The sequence below is a fragment of the Cervus canadensis genome, chromosome 12 (assembly GCF_019320065.1).
Source record: "Cervus canadensis isolate Bull #8, Minnesota chromosome 12, ASM1932006v1, whole genome shotgun sequence".
NCBI lineage: Eukaryota > Metazoa > Chordata > Mammalia > Artiodactyla > Cervidae > Cervus > Cervus canadensis.
The window spans coordinates 22851573-22876401 of NC_057397.1; the positions used below are offsets into that span (position 1 = coordinate 22851573).

At 40.6% G+C, this 24829-nt stretch overlaps 1 protein-coding gene across 1 annotated transcript; it reads right to left on the bottom strand.

The window, feature by feature from the left end:
* Window positions 1–4228: 4228 nt before the first annotated feature.
* On the bottom strand, window positions 4229–24751 carry BPNT2 (3'(2'), 5'-bisphosphate nucleotidase 2). Its single transcript, XM_043483302.1, has 5 exons — window positions 24132–24751; window positions 15336–15498; window positions 14174–14269; window positions 11693–11854; window positions 4229–10077 (listed from the first exon to the last, which is right to left on the bottom strand). The coding sequence occupies exons 1-5, from the start codon at window positions 24516–24518 to the stop codon at window positions 9806–9808; spliced, it is 1080 nt and encodes a 359-aa protein (XP_043339237.1). The 5' UTR covers window positions 24519–24751; the 3' UTR covers window positions 4229–9805.
* Between the last annotated feature and the right edge of the window lie 78 nt (window positions 24752–24829).

The following is a 24829-nucleotide window of genomic DNA, read 5'->3' on the forward strand; positions in this document are numbered from 1 at the left end:
GAATCACTTCTAGTTATTGTTGCATATCAATATTTAGATCATGCATCTCATGTAAGCACTTGAGAACAGATATAGCGTGCTTCCCAGGTGGCCCTAGTGAAGAAGCCACCTGCCAATGCGGGAGATGGAGGAGACACGGGTTAAATCCCTGGGTCAGGAAGATCCCCTGGAGGGAAAATGGCAACCCACTCCAGTATTCTTGCCTGGGATATCCCATGGACAGAGGAGCCTGGTGAGCTACAGCTCGTGGGATCGCAAAAAATCGGACGTGACTCAGTGACTGAGCACACTTCAGTTATTTGCTGTCTTAAACAACCTTTCTTACATCCAGGGCATTCCAGCCTTTATTAATTTCTTTCTCCATTTAAGTCAGTGACTTTTTCCCCAAGAAGCAGACCTTCAAATTTCTTGACTTACTCAGAGATCTTGTTTCCCAGGACTTCAGGACTTAACTGCTGGAGTTATTAAACATTGTCTCTGAGTGAACAGAAGATGAAAAATAGTGTTCTTTCTGGGCAAAAATAAATTTATTCTTTTCTGGCTGAAAACACTTTTTATTTCCTTCACAAGTGATGGAGCTCAAGCACAAATTTGATTGTTACTCTGCTTATTACCATATAAATAGCTTTTAAATTCAATATACCACTTAAATTCATGCAAATTTTAAAGAGAGGGGAGGTTCTTCCAGAAACAAAAGACTAGAATATAAAATCTCTTACACTTCACGACGAAATAAATTACGTGCATCATAGTAGTCCTGACATTTTGATTAGGCTACATATAGGTAATCTCAAAAGTACATATTAATTCTCAAAACAGTGATCATCAATTTTAATTCATTATAACTCTCTTGATCATTTATAGTGTTAAGGGAAAGATAATGAACAGACTGCTATATCTGTAGATCATGCTTTGTTGTCTCATAACTTTCTGATGTTTTGTAACAACCAAATGATAAAATATCGATATCCAACAAGATAACTAAAAATAATTTAAATAGTATGTCTTCCAGAAATTGTGTGCCCTCTTACACTAACTTAAAATCGTGTTTTAAAAATTCCTTCATTGCTCAAGATATTTATTTTCTTGAAATCAAAAGGTACTAAAACATGCAAAGAATAAGGAAAATAATACTTAGAAGAAAAAGTAAACCAATGGAAAAGGCCCAGAAATGACAGTGTTGATGGAATTATCGGATAGAACTTTAAAAGACATTATGTTCAAAAATAAAACATGAGTAAAATGAGGAGACAGATGGAAACTATAAAAAATAACTAACAGGAAACTTTAGAGCTAAAAATCACACAGAATAAAAAATTCTCTGGGTAGACTTAACAATGGATTAGATACTGCAGGAGTAATAACTCTTGCAAAGGCAAGAGCTGCAAAGGCAACAGAAATGAAATGGGAGAAGGCCTTCCCTGGTGGTCCAGTGGCTAAAACTCCAAGCTCTCAATGCAGGGGACCTGGATTTGACCCCTGGTCAGAGGACTAGGTCCCACATGCCACAGCCAAAGAACTTACATGCAACAACTAAGACCCAGTGCAACCAAATTAATTTAAAAAAGAGAGAGAGAGAGAAATGAAGTGGGAGACATGACAATAAAAACTGTAGAAATTGAAGCACAGGGAGAAAAAGACTGAAAAAATAATGAGCAGAATCTGTGTGGCCCTGAGCAATAGTAAACAATCTAATGTAACAGTTGTTTAGTCGCTAAGTCATGTTTTGTGACCCTGTGGACTGTAGCCCTCCAGGCTCCTCTGCCTGAGATTTCCCAGGCAAGAAAAGTAATTGCAATCTCAAGAAGGAGATTGTAGCCCTTCTTGGAGGGCTGAATATAATTTGAAGAAATAATAAGCATAAATTTTTCAAAAGCATCCCATCACACATCTAAGAATAGGTCATTACACCATTTTTTTTTTTTTTAATGGAAACAGCAGATTGCATATAGATTTGAACATGCTGAATCTCAGTGAAAGAGGCATTTTGGTTTTTGTGTTTTTTTTTCTTTTTTTTTCCATTTATTTTTATTAGTTGGAGGCTAATTACTTTACAATATTGTAGTGGTTTTTGCCATACATTGACATGAATCAGCCATGGATTTACATGTGTTCCTCATCCCGATCCCCCCTCCCACCTTCCTCTCCATCCCATCCCTCTGGGTCTTCCCAGTGCATCAGCCCTGAGCACTTGTCTCATGCATCCAGCCTGGGCTGGTGATCTGTTTCACCGTTGATAGTATACTTGTTCCAATGCTATTCTCTCAGAACATCCCACCCTCGCCTTCTCCCACAGAGTCTAAAAGTCTGTTCTGTACATCTGTGTCTCAAGATAGGCATTTTGAAGTACCAGTCCAGAATCTAGGAAAGATTCAAACTGGGGGCTCGTCAGTCTGTATGCAGTGGGAAAGATGTGGAACCCAACCTCCACCCCTCCATGATCCACTGAGATTCTCCCCCTCCACCTCCATTTTCCCCTTTTAAAACTGCCATGGCTGAGCAAAATCTTCAGGGTTGATCTCAGAACATGAGACTCCCTTCTCCCCAGCTTGCTAGTTTTTCTGATTAAAGCAGCTTTCCCTTTTACTGACACTTGCCTCTTGAATGACTGACTTTTGAGTGGTGAGCATCTGAACCTTAGTTCAGTAACAGGCATAGCAACAGAAATACCAGAAATGACCTGTAACACTCCTTAAAATTAAAATGTGCTGTGAAGATCATGAAAGTGCCTGGTATTTTTTGGCTAGCTGTCTTCAGTTTGAAGTGGATACCAGGGATTTAAATTTCATCTCTACAGTGATTTAACCAAAAAAAAAAAAGAAAGAAAATGAGAGGGGAAGAGTGGTGCTAGACAAACAAAGCACACCCTTCACTCACTGCCCTTTCTGAGCCAACCACTTACAATAATAAATGCAATTATTAAGGGATATTGACAGAATATCTAATATGAACTCAATACTGCTAATGTCTCAGGGTAAAATCACGTGTCTCAGAATTCTAAAAAACGTGTCTAGAAGTCTTTTGCTCCTTTCAGTATTCAAACAGGTATTTTCTTCCTCTTATATTTAATTGTAGCCTAGTGAGACCAGCTGGGCATGGAAGGAGTGGTAGAGAATTCCCAAACAGGCACCACTCAGAAATTCCCAGCTGGGATGGGGCTTACCCGTTGGAGAGCAAGCCCAGACATCTCCCTGACCCTGCAGTTTCTGCACTCAGCTTTGTCAGATGGGAAACACCAATCTGCAGATCTAATATTTTTTCAAGAAATCCTACGGAAACTTAACAAGCAAAATTTCCAAAAAATCATACTTTTGAGAAAAGTCATGCTTTTCAGAAAAAAAAAACATTTTGAAAGTGTTTTGTTTTGTTTTTTAAGTGTAGCTATAGAAATTAAAAGCAGCTAGAGAGTCAAGCAGTTTGCCAGTGATGGAATGAAGGGGCCTGCCCTCCTCCAGCCTGATTTATTCATCTTCCAAAGAAACCAGATTAAAAACTAAAACATCTCAAAGCAGGTGGATTACATCATTTTATCATTGACAAGACTTGAGGAAAACAAGCATCCTGGTTATCTTTCTCATCAGATTTTTCCTAACACTACTTCTCTGCCGTTTTGTTCTTCTTTGGTTCTTTCTATCCTCCCTTCATCTTACTTAAAAAAAAAAAACTTAACATTCAATTGAGAGTTTTGCTAGAGGTATGTTTGTCATGTACGCCCATTTTCAAATAGATGATTTTTTGGTAAATGGTGACACAGAAGAGAGTCCCATAAAATTAAGCGCTCAGACAGAAAGCAGGAGAGTTGTTACCAGGAGTGGGGGATGGCATGACTGTCCAGTGGGTGGAGAAGGTTTCTATTTGGAATGAACAGGTTCTTCAAATGGACAGTGATGATAGCGTGTGTGTTAGTTGCTCAGTCATGTCTGACTCTGCGATCCCCTGGACTGTAGCCCAGCAGGCTCTCCTGTCCCTGGAATTCTCCAGGCAAGAATACTGGAGTGAGTTGCCATTCCTTTCTCTAGGGGATCATCTTCCTGGCCTAGGGATTGAACCTGCATCTCCTGAATTGCAGGCAGATTCTTTACCATCTGAGCCACTAGGGATTGTAAATGTAAACACTACTCACTGTACACTTTTAAATGGTTGAAATGGCAAATCCGTTATATATATTTTACCACAGTAAAAATTTTTTAAAAGATGAAAAAAAAAAAAGTACAAGCAGCACACCATCTTTCAGACATGACCAATTTATTCAGAAAATTCAAATTTCAGTTTGGCAAAGTATATCCAGGGGCAGAGTTTGGGATAATCATTTCATTCAGAGGCAGCTACATTTTTCTAGAGCTAACTGGCCATGGGGTAGTATTGGAAGGCAAGAAAACAAAACTTTAAAAAATAACTTAGGGTGTATGGGTGATAAACACACATATCCGCAGAGGAAACCAACAAGCAGCTTACACAACTGAGGCATGAGAAACACTGATGCTAGTAGAAATCCTTTATTCCACTTAGTTTGACATACATGAAGCACCTAATTTTTTCCAGATACTGGGCTAGCTGCCGGGGTCGAGGTGGAAATACAAAAATCACCAAGATGTAATCCCTGTTCTTAAAAAGTTTACAACAACCCATGTAAAAATGAGGGCAACAAGGGAGGTGCCAGAAAACTGCTCAAAAAAACTGGAAGGAGGAGGGCTTACCTCTACTTCGCAGTAGAGGCTGAAGCCGGGACCCTCTTAAATTAGGTGATATGCTTGAGGCGGGGGTTGCATGGTGAGCAAAGAGAACTCTAGTGTTGAAGCATGTCTTGGCAACAGGAATGGTCTCGCTCCTCCACAGCCTTCCATGTGTGAGAGGGTAGGCAGTTTTATTTTAACCCCTCTCATCATTAGCCCCCTATAAGAGATTGATAAGGAAGTGAAAAATTATTAAAAAAAAATATCCAATTTGGAAGAGGCAGGACATAGACAAGATATACCATTTCTTTGTTTTAATGTAAACTCAACTGCTTATCGAGGAACTTAAGTAAAACCATTGAAAGGGGGGAAAAATCCCTCTGGCAGCACCACAGTTCACTATGGCAGAATGCTGTCTCTCCTGTTAAGACTATGAAGCTAGCTTTGGCTACTGCCAACGGTGGATGCAAGAGTACAAAGGACACTCAAGTCCGTATTTTACACATAAATTAACGTCAATAAACAATTCCACCGTAACTGAACACAGATGATGAAGACGGCTTGGAAGAGATAATTGGGGAAGAGAGGAGAAGTCTCTCTGAAGGCTAACTGATCTAAAAATGACTTGAGATGCTGTATCTCCTACTCAATACAAGAGGAGCAACTGCGTAACAGTCAACTATGTATATAACATACATCCCCCAAAGAATTCTAACACAACATACTACTAACCGAACATCACAGTTTCTGCTTTTGCAATTTACACAAATTACCTGAATGTAATACTTTAGGGAACACTTACAAACACAGTATACATGTTATGATATTATGTATCACCCTTAACTTATGAAAGTTTGATTTATATTATCTCAAAGGAAAACTAGTATTTATAAATCTCATTTTCCCACATAATTCATTACTCATTTTAAAAAATAATTTTAAAAAGTGGCTTCCCTGTAAGCCTTTATCAACAGTAAATTAGAATGCAAACACCTGCCTGGCTTTGATAAAATTAAAAACAAACAAACAAGAAAACAAGTTTTATGACCAGCACCTCATAAAACCAAAAACCTCCTTTTGAAGTATAAAGTTCAATTCTTCTTGCCTTCTTAGTAAATGTTAATCCAAACCCTCCCAAATATAGGAACTGTTCTGGTTGGTTACATCACAAACATATAGTATTTTTTAACATTAAGAAATTTCTGACTTGGTATGATAAATAAACAGCTAGCTTTTAAAACCAAAGTGACTCGGAGTTCTAGAACAAATATAATAGCACACTAAAATGGTTTAAAAGTAAAATTAAAAATCAAAATCATGGTCTTATTAACTCAAATTAAAAACCAAAGGATTATGTATCATTTCAGACTTATATACATCAAGATGCCAGTTCTTATAAAAAAGTACTTCAGTTGTAAATGCTAGATTATGCAAAAATAATTTTATATTAATTTTATTTAACTTTAATGATTTTCCCCAACTTTAATATTAAAAACATGAAAAGAACTTAAATTTTAATGGCAAAAGTTACTGTTTTCCCCATCTACTAAAAAATTTTTTTTGTTTTCCCTTATTAACATACAATGCCCTATTGTTAAGGCACAACTTTTTTTTAGAATAAAAATGAAACCATCAATTTATTTTATACAAGTTACAAGGCAGACGTTTTTAGGCATACGCTAAAAACAAATAAGTCTTAAATTAAACCAAAATGAAATATCGTTGCTTCTACTCACAACCAATCGACACACAGCCAAGGTGAGTGGTTGTGGCTAGATTCTAAACAGTTCCCGTTTTAAACCTGCTTAAGACTGTCTCCAGAAAGCCATTGTCAAGCTGTTATCAAGGAGAGGCAAGTTGGGTACTTTCTTTTCTGAGGAATAGGGAGGGGGTGGCATGCCAGCTTTCTTTACTTACGTTGGGCAATGGGAGACAGTCATCACCTGCAAAGCCTGAGTCAAATCCAATTTCTGAATTAAACACCCTGAGACAGGGCAGCGCTTGCCTGGCCTCCCCCTTCCCCCGCCTTTCCTCCTCCCGCTCTTTGCTCAGCCACCGCCCCTACTCAATTTGCACAATATTCAAAGGAAGCACCCAGCAAACAGGAAGAATCTGCACAACTGCTACTTAAAGCACACAAACCACATGAAGCTTATTACTTCATTACATGGCCATAAACAACTCAATATTTAGAAACAAAGAAAAACACTTAAATTGGGGAAAGGGGACAACTGAATAACAAAGATAAATAGGACATGTCTTGTGGTCCTTATAATCCCAACTGAAGTAGGGATCAATTATGAAAACTAATAGAGATAGCAAACTTTCTCCAGCAGGCAACGCACTTGTATTTTCCGCACTTTCATTCTTCCAAGGATGGGTCAGAAAGGCTTAAGACAGAAGCCTTGGGTTATTCTTGACAGTTACTCTGTGGTTTTAAAGGTTACTTTCCTTTACTTTTTGAGGAGTCTTTAAAAAGTAATAGTCACCTTGGGCTCCGTCAGTATTAATCTCCCCCACTGGAATTCTAGTCTCAGTTCTGCCCTAAAATTTCAGCAGCCAATCAGAGAGACACAGGTCTATGAGAATTCCAGGGTTAAGTGTTGAGGAAGGGTATATTAGTTAACAAAGAGAAGTAGAAATAAGATAACATATATTAACAAGTTAGGGAGACATGGAACAAGGTGGAGAAAAAGAGGGGCAGAGGAAGGGGACAGCTGATGGATCCTAAGGTTATTTATTGGTGCTACTTTCACTAACTGATGCAGAAAACTCAATTTTAATGGAAAACCATCCTCTAAGGGCAAAGATGAGGGAAAGGGAGATCAGGTGTTGGGTAGGTGAGAGTCACTAAGAGTAAACATTTTAAAAATACTTGTATTTATGGGAGATGTTATCTGTCTCACACAAGAAGGTGTTTCTCATGGGTGTGTCCTGGCACAATATCCTACATAAATAAATACTGTTCTTTGAACTTATGTTAGTTTTGTAATGTATACTGACTTTTAGAAATGAAATGTTTTCAAATGAACTTCTTATAAAAGCACTTAAAACCATTAGTACTATGCTATACTCAACAAATCACAAAAATAATGCATTTGTCAGCCAGTATCCTAATTTTTGCACATGACACAAGCTCTCCACAAAGTCATTATCTATGTGTGGTTTAATAAAATTAAAAACTAAAGCCAAAACACCATGCCTGCTAATATGAACTAGTCCCATTTCCTAATATCCTAGTCTCTTTCCCTGAAATTTGACACATCACAATTAGAACACACACTTACACCACAGGACTCTGGAAACGGCATATGCCTCTGCTGTCTCTCCCGAGGAAAAAGATCTCCTCATCTCATTGCAAAGTAAAAAGATGAAGCCACTGACAGTTGGCTCAGAATTCCTAAAAGTCCTGGTTAAACACCAGGTACTTCAACTGCTAAAACTTGGAATGAATTCTGATGAATGAAACCCTAGCTGTTGATGCCCACTCCCCTGCAGGACTGGTGGCTGGTTACTGGGTAAAGGCAATGTGTGTATCACACTAGGGCTGATTCCCCAACGAGCAGTAAGGACCTCAGACGGTGTGATCTGCAAGCCTAAAGTTGTAAGCACATTCCACCCGGTGAGGATGCCTGCCCTTCCTTTGGTCAACTTTATCTCCAAGACAAGAAAATAAGTGGAAAGTTGACCAAGGGTTAAAAACTGATCTAGGGTTAAAGAGAGACAGAGACGAGAAGAAAAAAGGAAACCATGAAACCCTAAGAAAACCCTCTCCTTATCAGTATGTTATGGAACAAAACCATGGCAAGGTCATGTGAAATGACGGTACTGTTGAAGTGAAGTTTCTGACTATCACGCTGAGAGAAATCAGACATCCCAATGAGAGACGGCTCACAAGACAAAGTTCGAATTACAGTGACACTGCAAATATGTCACCTTTTCCAAACAGATTGTGCATACCTGAATAGGAAAAAAATTCATCAAAAAGCAAGATCAATCTGATGATTTTTTTAACCCGAAGGGAAAATACAAAGTATCTCAGGTTACTACTTTGAGAGCTTGGTAAGATTAGATCCATTTATTAATGGCAAAAGCCACCTTAACTCACTCTTGATAATGAGGGAATCTCTACAGACATGGCAAATTTTTTAAAAAGTACTAAAACAAGGCTTTTAAAAATAATGAAGGCTAGTTCAATTCACGTAACTTCAAATAACTCTCAGTTAATAACAGAATAACATTATATTTTTATAACGCCTTATAGCATATTTTACCCCTAATGAGAAAAAGTACCAAAATTCTAACGTTAAACCCTGAAACCTTAATCCAAACCTTACAAGTTAAAGATTAAATGTGGGTCAGGAGGGAAAGGACAGAACCATGCACCGTCCACAGGACAAGTGAAACTGATCATCAAGATGACAGAAATGTTGAACCCATAGGTACAAATACACGTCTCTATAAAAACAAACCAAAATGAAACAGAATATACACACACATAGAAATTACAATGCAACCATCATATATCCATATTCTCTACTAGCTGGTGAATCTGTTATTAAAATTTCAAAGAAAAAAACAATTTAAGCTTTTTCTATTTTAATCCATAAGAAATATTCGATAACAGAGAACTTGTTGCATATTAATGAATTTGCAGCTTCTTGTGCTTTCTATCTGAATTAGGGGTAAAAACCCCCAATTATTTTATTTTCAATGAGATATAACTGTATAGTAGTATTAAACACCTACACAAAACAATCCTTTCTTCAGCCCAATTCTATATGAAAGTATTAACAAACTGAAGATTCATGATATTGTGTGAAAATGGTGACTCATAACAATGTAGACTCAGCTATAGATTTTAATTCACAAATATATATATATGCGCCTTGTATATGACAACCATACGAAAATAGTCTCAAAAATAAAGACAATACTTGAGACACGAAGCAACCCATTCTCCCTGATCCTGCATCCTATTACAGGGAAAAGAAGTCTCAGATGCTTCATAAATACTTTAAAAAGTTCGGGACGGCCTAAACCATGCACAGTCTCCACCGCTGCTTTGAGGCCTCAGCACGTCAGGCCGACCATTCGGCTCAGGGTGGGCTGTCACCTGTCGTCAGTTTGGCTTACTTATGTCCCGTCTTCTCCAGGTCCGGGAGCTTCCTGACCAGAGCCTGGTGGTTCATCCTGATGCTGGCCAGGAGCCCCCCTTCAATGCCGTCGGAACCAGTGTAGCTAATTTCTTCACCGCTCAGGGTGGTCATGTGCCCCCCGAGGGCTTTCAAGATGGCGTTGCCAGCACAGATGTCCCACTTTTTGATGTATGTCACATGGATATATAGATCAGCTTTTTCTTGACTCTTATCAGGCACATCCAAGAGCGCTAAAACTTTATAACCTGCAAGAGAAACACAGGGTTCAGGCTACTGTCTGGAAGAGAGGAAGAAAGGCGTGTGCTGTCTTGGGGATGCTGTTGGCACCAGCACAGGGTATGCAGGAGCTCGCTACGCTATCTCTGCAACTGCTAGGTCTAAACTTGTTTTTAAAAGTAGTTTTTTAAAGTCACAGTACAGATGTAAAACCCAAATGAGCAAAACAATACTGCAAAGTATGCAAAGTAGTTTATTAAGCTATTCTCAAGTATAAATAAACATATGCTTATAATTTTTTAAATTTAAATCTACTTTGTGGTTGTCTTCTGAGAGGTGATACCTTCAATACGAATTGTTTCCTATGGACTATACACTGAAGCTAAACACCCCCAGGTCTCCCTTGAGCGTTTAGGAAGAATGGATTAGAAAGGAGAAAGCACAAGATAAAGTTACCATCTTAAGTCTTTTGTGTAATGAGGCAGAGTTTTAAAAATAAAATAACGAAACAAACCCAGAAGAAACTGGGTCAAAAACCTGTTTTATTCTATTCCTGTTGGAAATTTTAGATATCACCTTTCCTAACCAACCAACCAACTATAAAAAAACAATGAAACCATGTTAAGAAAGACATGTATAGGTCAGCAGTAAACTAAAACTGTTAGGCTTAAAAGTTAAAAGCATTACTTTTCTATTACTGTGCTGAAAAAGGTTTTTAAACACAAATGTTTCCTACCATACTTCGCAATTTATTTGAATTAAAACACTTCTGTCATTAGCAAACAACATTTAAAACAGAGTGGGTTAAATCCAGACATGGCCTGTTTTCACATAGACCTCAAGCTATGGGTATTTTTTGTATTTTTAATCCATGGCTGATTCATGTCAATGTATGGCAAAAACCAGTACAATACTGTAAAGTAATTAGTCTCCAACTAATAAAAATAAATGGAAAAAAGAAAAAAAAAACAAGGTGAAGAGGAAGTGAAGGAATATTCAGTGTTATGGAGACAGTGTAAGCAAGGATTATAGAGATGAGAATCAATATTGTATGGAAAAGGGAAAATGATTCAGTGTTGAATTGCTTTACAAAGACTCTGACCCTCCAGAAATATTAGTCATCTCCCTCTCTTTAGCCCCTGAATTCGGTCTTATTAAAATTCAAGAGGTTCTCAAAAAAAATAAAATAAAAATTGAAAAAATAAATCAATCAATCTAGTAACACTAGCCCTTAGCTGTTCTAATAACATTTAATGATGGTTCCTGCCAGCCCCTGCTAAGTACAGGGTTGTGATGGCTGGATCCTTCTTTCTCTCTGTGCGATGGTCATTGCTACACTAACAGCACAATCATTTCAAAGTCAGATCACGTACAACCACCACCAATGTCGGGAAGAGACTTGCATACATTCCAGAGTCAGAAGCCGCTGCTGTGAGACTGTTTCCTTTGTGAGGCTGTCTGTACCCAAGAGGCAGGTGTGCCTGAAATCCCGCTCTCGAGATAACCAAGCAGGACACCAGGCCTGTCCTAGAAGCCCCAGTGTCCACTCCCACTTCTTCCCAAGGACCAGACGCCAGTGAGCCTCCTGATGTGGGCGTGGCCACACGGGGCACAGGGCGGGGCCCATACAGAGGAAGAACGTACCAGCTCCACCCGCTGGGATGATCGTAGTCTGGTTTCCAAACGTCTGAAGAGCCACCTGTTTGACCATTCCTGAATGCGAGCGAGACACGACAATCCTTGGGGTCTTCTCATTGTAAGAAGTGCGGGCTTTCACATTTGACCCACCGTCTACCATCGCCCAGGCTGGAAAGTAAATGTAATAGCTAGTAAAGGCACCAAGGCTTCTTAAAACCAACATACCAGGAGTGACTGGAAAAAAACTTCCCAAGAAATCTTTTATCTCCAAACAGGGAGCTTTGGTTTTCCGAGTACAAGGATCATATGTTTATTTTTTACAACACGCACATATTAAGACAAAACTACAAGGGGCTAGACAACCATGCCCAACCAGAAGAGAGACTAGTAGGTCCTTGCTGAGGAACACCCCGGCTCTAGAGCTCCCTGCAGGGCCACTCTGCAGTCTTCACTGGACCACACTGCAACTCAACTTCCCCACCTCCTGCCCTCCCTCCCACAAATCTGACCCCAAGAGATTTCTCTAGTAAACACCCTGCAGATAATAATCACAAGAAAATAATAATCAGAAGAACCCAAAGGGCAGGATCTTCTGTGATAAGTGACCTGATCTCAACAAGTCAATGTCATGGGGAGAAAGGAGTCTGGAGGCTGATCTAGGTTCTAGTCTAAAAGAACTTAACATAGTGACCTAACAACCAAAAGAAATGCTTGTCACTAAACTGGACTGTGGTCTCAGTTAACAGGTTATAAAATCCACTTCTTGAACAACTGGGGGAAATGTGACTATTGGATAAAATTGCTAATTTTATTATTAACAGTACTGTTGTTGTTTAGAAATATGTTCTTTTTAGAGATTAATACTGAAATATATGGGGTAAAAGGTCATGATCTTTGTGATTATCTCTAAAATACATAGAAAAATAAATGAATGAATAAATAAAAGCAAATATATAAAAATATCATCAACTGTTAATCTAAAGTACATGAAAAGTCATTATCACTTTTTGAAATTATTTGTAATAAAAGTGAAATAAGAAAAGAGAAACAAAAAAATCCTCTAAATTCTTTTTGGAAATGATCAAAAAACACACAATTGTATCAAGAAGTGAATTTGCAATGCTGTATCTCTAGAGGTCAGTATTGTGTAAGAGAATAAAGAGAATACATCTCAGTAGATAGTACCAGGATAATTTAGATAAGAATTACTGATTTAATACTAAAAATACATATTTCAGATCACATAAGCTCAATGCATTCAATCATAACATTTATATGGACAAAATTATTTCAAACACCTTAAAACACAGTTAGGTATTTAAATAAATATACGTGAATGATGATGATACGGTAGTAGTGATAAGCTAAAACAGCTAACAGAATGTGTTCAACACTCCATCTCTAAGACATGCCAACAGAAAGTCCGGTAGGAAATAATAAGCGGTTGGTACTTTGCTCCACACACTTCAGACACTACAACTTCTTTCTACTAGCTGCAGATTTCCATGGAGTGGATAGACTGTGTCCACATTTATACATCACTTCAGTAAAACGTGTACTATTAGCTTCTAAATGTGTATCTCTTGCTTCTAAGAATGTCCCTCAGTGAATTAATTTTAATTAAATCTGCTAAGATTTTGATCAGCTCTGTTCTAACTGCTGCCAGCAATAATAATACCTAGCTCCCACTATAGTCAAGTATAGCTACATTCTGGTAAATACACAATACTTGGCCGTTTGTACTGGGCAACAGCAATATGCAGCCTGGATCTGAACATCACTCCCCAAAGAGGGCACAAGCCAAACAAACCTTCGATCCAGGAAAGGAAGGTCACTCACACCTAATTAAGGGCGTATTGATTCTTTTGCAATGTTTGTTGACTAGTAAAAGCACCTTATGTTACTAAGCGTATGGTTGGGGGGTAGATTATATATTTTTATGGAATAAAGGTTTTTTAAAAATAAGACACTTTATTATTCCCATTCTCCCTCCTAACATGAACAGATATGGAAACCAGGACCTATCTGCCTCGCTGGTATCAACTTGCTCTACATTTTCTTTATTGCAGTTCTAATTCTCTTTGGGCTAAGGCCACTTCACAGCAGATCCCAGAATGCACACAACCTCACGTGGAAGAGCCCAGGACCGTATCCCCAGCAACAGCATGATGGAAACAGAGAGGACCACAGCTGCTGGGTGTCCACGCCCAACTGCATTCCCTACACACTAAGGATCACTCGTCTTCATTTAACAGTTTCCATCCTCTAAACAAGTTCAGAAAGCTATGCTTTGTCATACATTACTAGTACCAACACTAAAATCCTCACTGTATCCAGTGAAGGGTGAGGTGGGTTGACTCTAATAATTGTTGAATCACAGCTGAAATTTCCACAGGACCATAAATAATACAGGAAATGATTTAATAACATTAATTCTTGGCAGCTCTAGCATATTTGTTGTTTTTTTTTTCCTAGCATATTTCTTACCTGTATATTCAGAAAATGGCTTATGTATTACTCCTAGCACAGGTTTACCATTTACAGCCACACACACCATAGTAGTAACATACTTCCGAAGATCCTCTACAAGAAAAAAAAAAAAACCATCCAATAACAATTATTAAAATAATGTTAGGACTGAATATGAAAATTGAGTCTCAGACACTCAGAAAAGACCCTGTACAAGGGATATACTCACTAAGTATTGTCACCATTGTATCAGCAAATTAATTTCAGTCTAGGAAAAACTGTTTATAAAGGAACCTCTCGATAGTCCATGTTTCTATTATCTATTTCTGGAAACTTCTGTTTTAGAATTTGTTACTACTAGATACACATGTCTAGTGCCTTCTCCCTGTTCTCCAAATAGTTATCCGCTGAGTGTCTATTTTGGGTCAATTTCCGAGCTTAAGCACAAGAATACAAAGGAGAAAAAGAAGCCCCCACACTCAGAGAATGTACCATTTAGTTGGACAAATACATAAGCCATCAACTTTTATATACCAAGAAAATAAAGAAAAGGCAGAAATTAGATAACCTCTGGGTAAGATATAAGGCCTGGAAGAAAATCCACAGAAATGAAACAGGAGCTAGAGCTGGATGAGACAAGACAGAAATAGGAGGTGGGGGAAGTAACTCTGATTTTGCCACTTACCTTCCCTGGGTGCCTAGGATTTACTATTTTTAATTCTAAGACTAGATGCGTATGCAATAAAATCTAAATTCCCAAAATCACAAGTCAATAGTGTATGATTTATCTAAATAAATAACTCAATAATGCACACCTCAATATACAAATCAATACATAAATAAACACTTCGATAGACAGGTGTCCAATAGGAACCATTTTGTTGCTGTGACTGCCAGAAACTTCCCTTCACTAAAGAATCAGTGACACAGTGAGCCACCGTCACTGAGAGGAGGATGCCACGATATAGCGCTCAAAAAAGTTTGACAATAACTAACTGATCCACCCCAGAAGTTTCAGACCACAGTGCTTTAATCCAGCTCTGTCTTAAATCTAACTGGACAAGCTGTGTCCATCTGGAAAAAATATTCACCACCAGGAATATACCACCTGCCCTTGTTCTGGTTCTCTAATACAAAAAGGCAATATCCAGTCTGAGATCAATTTTAACTGAAAAGTCACCCGTGTATTCCTGCGTGGCATCCAGTGGGTCAATCCAGACGGTGACGCTCTCTGCCGGCACCTCCTGGGGAGTGGCTATTTCCTTTAGGATGTCCTCAGGAATCTTCCGATCCCACAAGATCACCTCCTGATCAGCTGCATCCACATGTTCCTCCGTATTGATCTGTATCAAAGGTTGAGAATGGTTGACAGTTTAAAAGGTTTTAAAGAAAAAAAATCACTACTTGGAAAAAGCACAATAGAGAAAAACAATTTAGACAGAATCTCCCAAATTGAAAGCAGATAAATTAGTATTTTTATTTCAAGGAAATTCTTTGCCAATGAAAATATATAAGAAATTCCAGATATGTTGTCTTCCAGTGCTTTCCAATTGAATATTCGAACTTAGCTTGTTGTGTAAGCAGGACAGAGAATCTAGAGAAATATAAAAAGAAACTAAGCATCACAGAAACAAGCTATTTAAAACTTAAAGATATTTAGGGAAAGAGATATATTTAAAAATGTGACAATGGACTGACAATATTATGGAAAACTGAATACAACAGTAAGAGAAAAGTGATAATGGATTTAAAAACAGGCCTTCAAAACAATGATAAAGACGTCAATTCTCCCATCTGCAAACTGTAGATTTAAAGTAATTTCAGTCAAAATCCCTAAAGGTTTTTTTTTAATCTCTTCTTAGAAATGGAACAAACCATTTGGGAGAAAGTAGAAAAAAGAAAAAATACATATGCATGTAAACGTCATGGTGGGGTGACTTTCCTTGACATATTTTGGCTTTTTCCCCAGCGTCACTGAGGTATAATTGACAAAGCTGAATGTATTTAAAGTGTACAAGACGAGATGATATACATGCATACTGTGCAGTAAGTGCCACAATTAAGTTAATTACTGTATCTGCTACTTCATATATTTCCTTTTTTTATTTTGTGGTGAAAACACTTAAGATCTACTCTCAAAGCAAATTTCATGTATGTAATACAAATGTAAGCCACAGTCACCTCGCTGCACATTAGATGCTCAGAGCTTACTCATCTTAGTTATAAATGAAAGTGCATACACTTGACCAACATCTCACCCTTTACCCCATCCCCTGGAATATGGTAACCACCATTCTACAATTTCTATGAGTTTGACTTTTTTTTTAAAAAAAAAGATTCCACATATAGGTGATACCATAGTGTTTTTCTTTGTCTGGTGTATTTCTCTTAGCATAACGCCTTCCAAGTCCATCTATGTTGTCCCAAATGGCAGGATGTCCTTCTGTTTAAAGCCTGAATGGCACTCCATTTTATGTGTATCACATTTTTAAAAATTAATTTATGCATAGATGGACACTTACCTTGGTTTAGCTAAAGTTTTGTCAATTTTTCCTTTTGGAAAAAAACCAGAGACCTGTATTGCTGGGAGTGCTCACGGGCCACTTGCGGGGATTTAGGGGTGGAGGGGGTTGCAGGTAAGGAGTCAGTGGCTACGGCAAGCTTCCTGACGGCATTTATGAAGAGGTTACTAGCAGCCCTCTGCTGAGTTCTGAGTCCTGACTTAGGTGCTCCCACGGCTCCTCCCAACCCTCAGACACAGACCACCTCAGTCAGCCAGGTGAGGTGAGAAATGAGGCGGCCTCTTGAACAGTGTGCAAGGTGTACATGTACACACTCTTGTGAGTGGAATCACAGTCTGAGGGGTCTCTCCTGGCACTGAGCTGTACTACCGTGACAGAGGGGCAACGCAAGAGAAGTCAAAATAGTCCTCTTACTCTCTTCAATGCATTTTTGGATTTTTTTGCCCCAGCAGTGTGTTGAAACATCTCTGCTGTACTCCCGGACTTCCATAAAGGAACTCTTATCCATGGGAGACTGCCAAAATCAATGTTCTACGAGGGAGTGACAGCAGAGAATTCCTCTTCTGCCACCTTGCAGATATTACCAGAAAGCATTTTGGCTACACAGCCCATATCTTAATGACAACACTAGGCCACCTTGGATGATGCAAAAACCACAGAATATACTTAAAATAACAGATGTGACTCTGGGAAAAGAGAAGCAGTTCCTGGGTCTCAATCACTACTTTTGTTGTTGTTCAGTTGCTCAGTTGTGTCCAACTCTTTTCAACTCCATGGACTGCAGCACCCCAGGCTTTCCTGTCCTTCACCATCTCCCGGAACTTGCTCAAACTCATGTCCACTGAGTCAGTGATGCCATCCAACCATTTCATCCTCTGGCGACCCCTTCTCCTCCTTCCTTCAATCTTTCCCAGCATCTTGATCACTATAGTTTCACAAAAATGGTAGCGCCAAGTCTGAGTGGCAACCACCGTGCCTTATGATTAAGATCTCTGCCTACAGTTCATCAGCTTCTTCATATTCTTTCAACTGACTATGTGCTAAAAAGGTACAGAAATGTGCTTGACAAAATCTTCACTGAGAGTCAGGTTAGGGAGAAACAAGCAGAGTAAGTGAGTAAGAACATAATAGCACAATTACCTGACCTGCTTTTGCACAAGAGCTATTTGTTACCTGCTACTACCATGCCACACCTACAAATTTAACAAACCACTCCCACCATTATAAACAGCCTTACCAACTCAATTCCTTTCCATGCTCCACCAGCTAGTTAAGCCCTAGAAATTCTACCTCCCAATTCTAAATAACTGTCATTGTGCTTCCCAGGTGGCTCATATGGTAAAGCGTCTGCCCGCAATGCAGGACACCTGGGTTCGATCCCTGGGTTGGGAAGATCCCCTGGAGAAGGAAATGGCAACCCACTCCAGTATTCTTGCCTGGAGAATCCCACGAACAAAGGACCCTGGTAGTCTACAGTCCATGGGCTCACAAAGAGTCAGACACAACTGAGCGACTTCACTTTCTTTCTATAGTTAAGAAAATTCTACTTTGAACCCTCTCTCACTTGGATTTCAAAAATAGCCTTGATTGCTCTTGCCTCCAACTGTGCATTCACTGAAGCATTCATTCATTCAATAATGATTTAATGACTACATATCGTAAACTGCTTTGGGCAATGGGATATAATAATGAACAAAACAGACCAATTATTGCCTTTAAGAGGCTTTCCTTCTCAACCAGGCAACCTGCTATCTTCCTAAATCAGATGGTGTAGCTCCCTGCTAAACACCTTCCAATGACACTCACAATGACCTTTGCATAAGGGCTGCCAAGGGCTGCTGACCTGAGTCTGAGGACTGCAGGGGAAACAGTGACTGAAAGTGCCCACTCTGGCCAGACACCAGTGTAACCATTTGCATGAGTTATTTTACAACAGTAGGTCCCATGAGGAATGGGAAACAAACAAGCCACCACCAACTGAAGAATCTAGGAAAGGTTAAAAGGAAATGCCACATGTCTTACCAACCTCCCAGGATCTTAGGGTCTTGATTTCTTGTTCTTCAGTTCCCTGGTGAGGGCTGAGACAGGCAGTAGTGATGAGAGTAGAAAGTGGATGGATTCTTGCTGGAATCCATCTTGGTTGAGCAATGCCTGGGCCACCAGGAAGGACCCTGAGCCACAACGATTGGACAGAGCAACCCAGAAAATAATCTTATCACCATAAAACCCAAGACTGTGAGACATGCGGCAGACCAGTCCTCCTTAGTTTCTTTACCCTCTTGCTCTCTGCCTGGGCACCCTTCCCAATAACGTCTCTTGTTTTGTCAGAAAGAAAAAAAAAAAAAAACCCTTCTAAAGGTTTCTCATTACACAGAGATAAAATCCAGACTCTTAAAGTACATCCAGGATGATCTGGCTCCAGTGCCCTTTCTCTATCTGCACCTTATTTACTCCATCCCAGACTCACTTGTCTTCAGGGAATGTCCTCTCCTGTTCATACACCTTTCCTCAAACCTCTGTATGGTGGCATGCCTGCTTTTCATTGTTCAGTTCTGGGCCCACAGGAAAGTGCCTCAGAGTGGCCTTCCCTGACAAACATGGCCAAAGCAGGACCCCACCCCACAACGCCAGCACTCTTCCCACGTGATCTTATTTATTCTTCTTCAAAGCCCTTGTTAGTATCTGAAATCAACATGTTTGTACATTTGTCATCTACCTTGACCCACTAGAATGTAAGTTCTGTAAATTTAAGGTCAGCTTCCTTCATTACTATAGCTCTGTACTCACTGCCCAAACCAGGGCCTGGCACAGCAGATGCTAAATAAATACTTTGTGATTGACAGCACTAGCCTTCACCAATGTAGTTTCATTTCTTCCCTGTAACACTTTCTATTCAATCTACCTCATCACCCATTACTGGCTGGGTCTCAGTCTTCACCAGGGAATTGGAGAATAAGAAATCAAGACCCTAAAATACAGTAAATGCCATTCATATGACAGTTCAGTTACTCTGGGGCCAAAGAAACTTTGGGTCAATGCTTTAAGAAGGCAGTATTTACCGTATTTCTCCATAGATCATTACATCCTAATAAGTGTTTAGATACACTGCTTTCAGTAGGCATTCAACAACTATTTTCTAAATGGATACACAGGGTTCTCCAGCTGTCTTTTTTCTCCTTCCACCGGACAGAAGCCTTTTACTGTCAACTACTACCTCTCAAATATATCCCTAACAAATAATTAAACATGCTCCTGTGTTACACCTTAAAAACAAACATGAAACAAAAAATCCATAGAACCTTCTCTTGGCTAGAATGTAGCACTCTAGTCAAATTCCTTAGAGCCCAACTTCTTGTCTTTACTTAGTGTCTCTATTCTCTATTTCCTTACTTCTCATCTTCTTCTGCTTCCTTCCCATCAAGAGAACTCTCACAGAATTTACCTATGACCTGCATACAGAACCATTATTAGGAGTATGTGGTCTATCACCACACTACCTGAGTCCATTCCAGCTCCTCGTTTTACTTGGTAGGTGACTTACCTCTGCTAGTTACTTCATCTTTCTGAGCTCCAGTTACCTTATTGCTAAAAGTGGATGATAAATATATATTCCTATTAGGTTCTTTGGGTGAATCAATGAAATGCTCGGGGTAGTGCTTAAGCCAGAGTAAGCACTTAATAAAAGCTGGCTGCTATTATTCTCACTGTTTTGAAATTAAATGACTGTTTTCAGTTTTTTGTGATCCTCGGTCCCCAGGCCCTCATTTACCCTTTCACACTTCTCAAGTGTGTACTCCTTTTCTAGCAATTACTCCTGTTGAGAGAGAAGAGTCTAGCTCTCATCTCTGAGGTCAAGGATAGTACAGACCCAAGACTCCTACCAGCTAGGAGTATCATGCTTTATCATCAAATAAATCACTGCCAAAAAGTTTTGACAAGTCAAGGTCAGGAGCCCCTCAAAAAGAGAGGTCCCTAACCAGATCTGAGACACGTGCACCCCAATGTTCATCACAGCACTGTTTATAATAGCCAGGACATGGAAGCAACCTAGATCCCCATCAGCAGACGAATGGATAAGGAAGCTGTGGTACATATACACCATGGAATATTACTCAGCCATTAGAAAGAATTCATTTGAATCAGTTCTAATGAGATGGATGAAACTGGAGCCCATCATACAGAGTGAAGTAAGCCAGAAAGATAAAGACCAATACAGTACACTAACGCATATATATGGAATTTAGAAAGATGGTAACAATAACCCTACATACAAAACAGAAAAAGAGACACAGATATACAGAACAGAATTTTGGACTCCGTGGGAGAAGGCGAGGGTGGGATGTTTTGAGAGAACAGCATCGAAACATGTATATTATCTAGGGTGAAACAGATCACCAGCCCAGGTTGGATGAATGAGACAAGTGCTCGGGGCTGGTGCACTGGGAAGACCCAGAGGGATTGGGTGGAGAGGAAGGTGGGAGGGGGGATCGGGATGGGGAATACATGTAAATCCATGGCTGATTCATGTCAATGTATGACAAAAACCACTAAATATTGTAAAGTAATTAGCCTCCAACTAATAAAAATAAATGGAAAAAAAAAAAAAAGGGAGAGGTCCCTGTACTTTAAATCAAAACTATAAGCAGCAGCTCAGTGGCTACAAATCCATTCCAAAAATCTATCTTCAGCCTTCATTCTCATCATTATCCAGAAGGATACAACAAGAGAGAGTGCCACATAAATGGCTGCAGTTACTTTTATTTCTATACTGAAATCAGAATTGCCAATGAGTTTAGGAAGAGGAGGAATGCTGCCCTGAGGACTCTCCCAAGATCCCAAAAGAGAAAGGCTGAAGACAAAAGGGAATCAAGAGGTCCTAGATCAAACTCTGAGTTTTCTTAGAACGTGCCCTGCTTTGGAGTGGGGCTTCTCAACCTGAACACCAATTGAAAATCAGGCCAGATCATCCCTTATGAAGGAGGAATGTCCTGTGCATTCTCGAGACTTTACCCTCTACCTACTGGATGACAACAGCGTGCTGCCTCCAGCTGCAAGAACGCCAAATCTCCAGACATTGCTACATGTCCCCTTGGGGCAAAACTGTCCCCAGTTCAGAGTAAGTGACACCTGCAGTATCTCGTTACTAAGGGGTGAACAGCAGACAGGAGGGCTCAAGCCTCTGACTCCATTTGTGTAGCGCATCAGGGTAAAAAGAGGATCTGAGGCTTCTCAATGCTAATTTTCCCTAAGGACCTAAACTAAGTGGTACTCAACTTAAGATCTTCACTGAAAAATTTCAGTGAAATTTTTGAAGGTGAGGCTTCAAAAATAACTCGACATTTAAGACTGTACTTCTGGGTGTTGAAGGAAGAGAAAGAAGAAAGGAAAGAATCTAGGACTGAGACACTACCTAGACAGCTACATCTGGCCTCTAGTCTAACAACATACTGACAAAAGGAGACAGCTCATCACGATACCATCCTACTCTGATTTCGTCTAAATGAACCTAACTTCCTCTATTCCAATCACCATCCAACTAGAACACAAAAGAAGGACCCGCAAACATTCAGCCACGAGAAAACAAAGCTATTTTACACAAAGGCAGACGTCAACATCTGTAAAAAGCTTAGTTTTTGTGTTTAACAAAATGCAGCTTGTCACTCTTGGCAGCAATTCCCTTAGCATTTGTTAGTAAGAGAGAAAACAAATGCAGAATCCTGTGGAAGCTACCCACAGGATTAAAGTTTTGGTAGAGGTGGGGTGGGATGGAATTCACGTTTGAACACACATGTACATATGGCTATACATTTTCAATATTTAAAAATATTTTTGAACTGATCTTTTTTTAAAAAAGTCAACTCTACTGTTATATTTCACTATTATTGCTTTCAAACTTTTACAATTTTACATTTTCCCGAGGAGATCATACTTTAGGTTCTAAACAGCCTCCTAAAGGTAGTTCTGAAGGTACTTCATATAAACTGTGAAGCGGAGTGTCAAGAGTCTCAGGGCTCCCATTTGGAAGGTGGGCAAAATAAATTTTACTTCTTAAAGTTGCTGTGAGGACCAAGTCAAGTCTTATGTAGCAAGGACTATACTAGCTAAAACAATAATCAATAAATGATTACTATTACTATTGTTGTAACTGTTTACACCAAGTTTTCTGAAACTCCTGTTTCTCCAACAAACTCTTAGGGAACACCATGTGCTTCAGAGAAATGAAAAAGAACTTTTACAAGCACATCTTATATCTAGATGCAAACACAAGGTAAGTATCACTTGTGATGGTAAAGTGCCAAAGGACAAAAGAAAAACATGAAACATTCTGTTTTGTTGGAGAACTATCATGTCAACTACATCTGGTCCCCAGCAGCTCATGATATGAAAGCCAAAGTTCCTTCCCGCTGCGAAAAGAAAGTTTAAAAGGAAAGAAAAAAAAAAGACGAAGAAAGAAAAAGGAATAACAGGAAAGACTGGAGAGAGGACAATACTCTCTTACAAGAACAGTAAAAAGTCAGATACCTTCCCCAAAAGCAGCGGTTTACATTTCACTGTTTATCTAATTAATGAAATTCCATTGCAAACAGTTTTTCTTCCCCATCGCCCAAACCCACTGTTAGGTGAGTTAACACCTACACTTAGGAAGTAACCACAGTATGTGAGCTCTTCCTCTGGACTGTAATACATTTTTTAAAGGTTTATGCATTCAGCAGCAGCTGCACTGAAATGATAAAGTTTAAAGGTATTAACAACAAATCTGAAATGTCTGGATTTCCCTAAGAAAATGTCAATTTCTTCCCCCAGAAACGTTCTTCAATTCTCATTCTTTGGAGTAAGTATGGGCCAGAAGGGTGAAGTCAAGTTGCTGGTAATCATACTCCCAAACACTTCCTTGAAGAGCCCCTCAAATACATGCCATCAAGATGGTCCTGATGAGTCCACAGCTAAGGTAAACCGTGGTCACACTAGTCACAAATGCCTTGCATACTAACAGCTCTGAAGCAAGACAGACGTCTACAGTTCCTGGTCTTCAGCTGGCTCCTAGCAGGTCCACCAGAAAATGTGTATCGACCCTTCCAGCAACTAAACGCAAGAAAGATAGACGGCCTCGGTGATTCTAGCCCTAACCTTTTATTTTACAGAAAAGCCCGCAGCAGCGAGTGAAGTTAACTTTCTCAGCCTTCGAATAGCAGGAATACCAGACCCCAGAGCTCCAGATCCCCGGTGCCCAGCGGACGCGCACACCAGGGGAGGAGCCAGAAGGGCCTAGTCCACGACTCGAGACCTCTCCCAGCTCTTCCACCAACTCTTCAGTGTCACCTTGAGCACCTCAACTTGTGTTTCTACATCCCCAGATCCGCCCAATAGGAGCCAGAGCCCGACCGCCAGGGGCTGTCGGAGAAGTCCAGGCGCCCGGGCCCGCGCCCACCCGGCCCGGCCCGCGCGGCGCCCACCTGCACGCTGGGGAAGGCGGTCTTGAGCAGGTAGAACATCTTGCGGTTGGACAGCACGTCCCCGCTGGTCATCTTGTCGTCCGCCCCCTCGCGCGTCTTCCCCTTGGACTTCTCGTGGAGAACGTTGCTCTCGCGTACGCGCCGCACCTCCTCGCCGCCGCGCACGGCCGCCAGGACCGACACGGCCAGCATCTCGCGCAGGTCCACCGTGCCCCCGTCGGCCGAGGCCGCGGGCCCCGCCGCCCCGCCGCCCGGCTCGCCGCCCAGGCCGAAAAGGCTGAAGCGGCCAGCCAGGAAGCCCGAATAGAGGTGGTAGAGCACGCCGAGCCCCAGCAGGCAGAACACGGCCACCCCCAGCGGGGACAGGCGGATGCCCATGGGGGCCATGGCGGGAGGCCGGGCGCTCGGGGCGGTGGCCCTCACAGGCCTCCCCGCACTCCCGAGCCGGGCCCCGCACGGTCTATACCGGCGCTAGCTCCCCGGCGCCCGCGCGCCCCATCGCTCCCTCCCGGGAAAGACCGAGCCGCGCTGAGAAGCCCCCTGCCACCGTTCCGAGCGCCCGACTACCCCAGGGCAGCCCGCTCCCAGCTGCAGAGCCGGCCGGCGGGTCTCGCTTCCACGTTAGCCAACGGCCCGAGGTGAAAGGGGAGCGTGGGTGTGTATCCGGGTTACGCGAGGGGCGGGGCGAGTCAGACTCC

Bases quoted from the DNA above. Each gene is read 5' to 3' on its own strand.
- BPNT2 (XM_043483302.1), bottom strand. From the start codon at position 24,518: ATGGCCCCCATGGGCATCCGCCTGTCCCCGCTGGGGGTGGCCGTGTTC. The intron at 14,270-15,335 runs GTGACTTTTCAG...TTTTTCTTGTAG, and splicing joins TGCCACGCAGGAATACACGG to AGGATCTTCGGAAGTATGTT. The intron at 10,078-11,692 runs GTACGTTCTTCC...TTTCTCTTGCAG, and splicing joins CATCCCAGCGGGTGGAGCTG to GTTATAAAGTTTTAGCGCTC.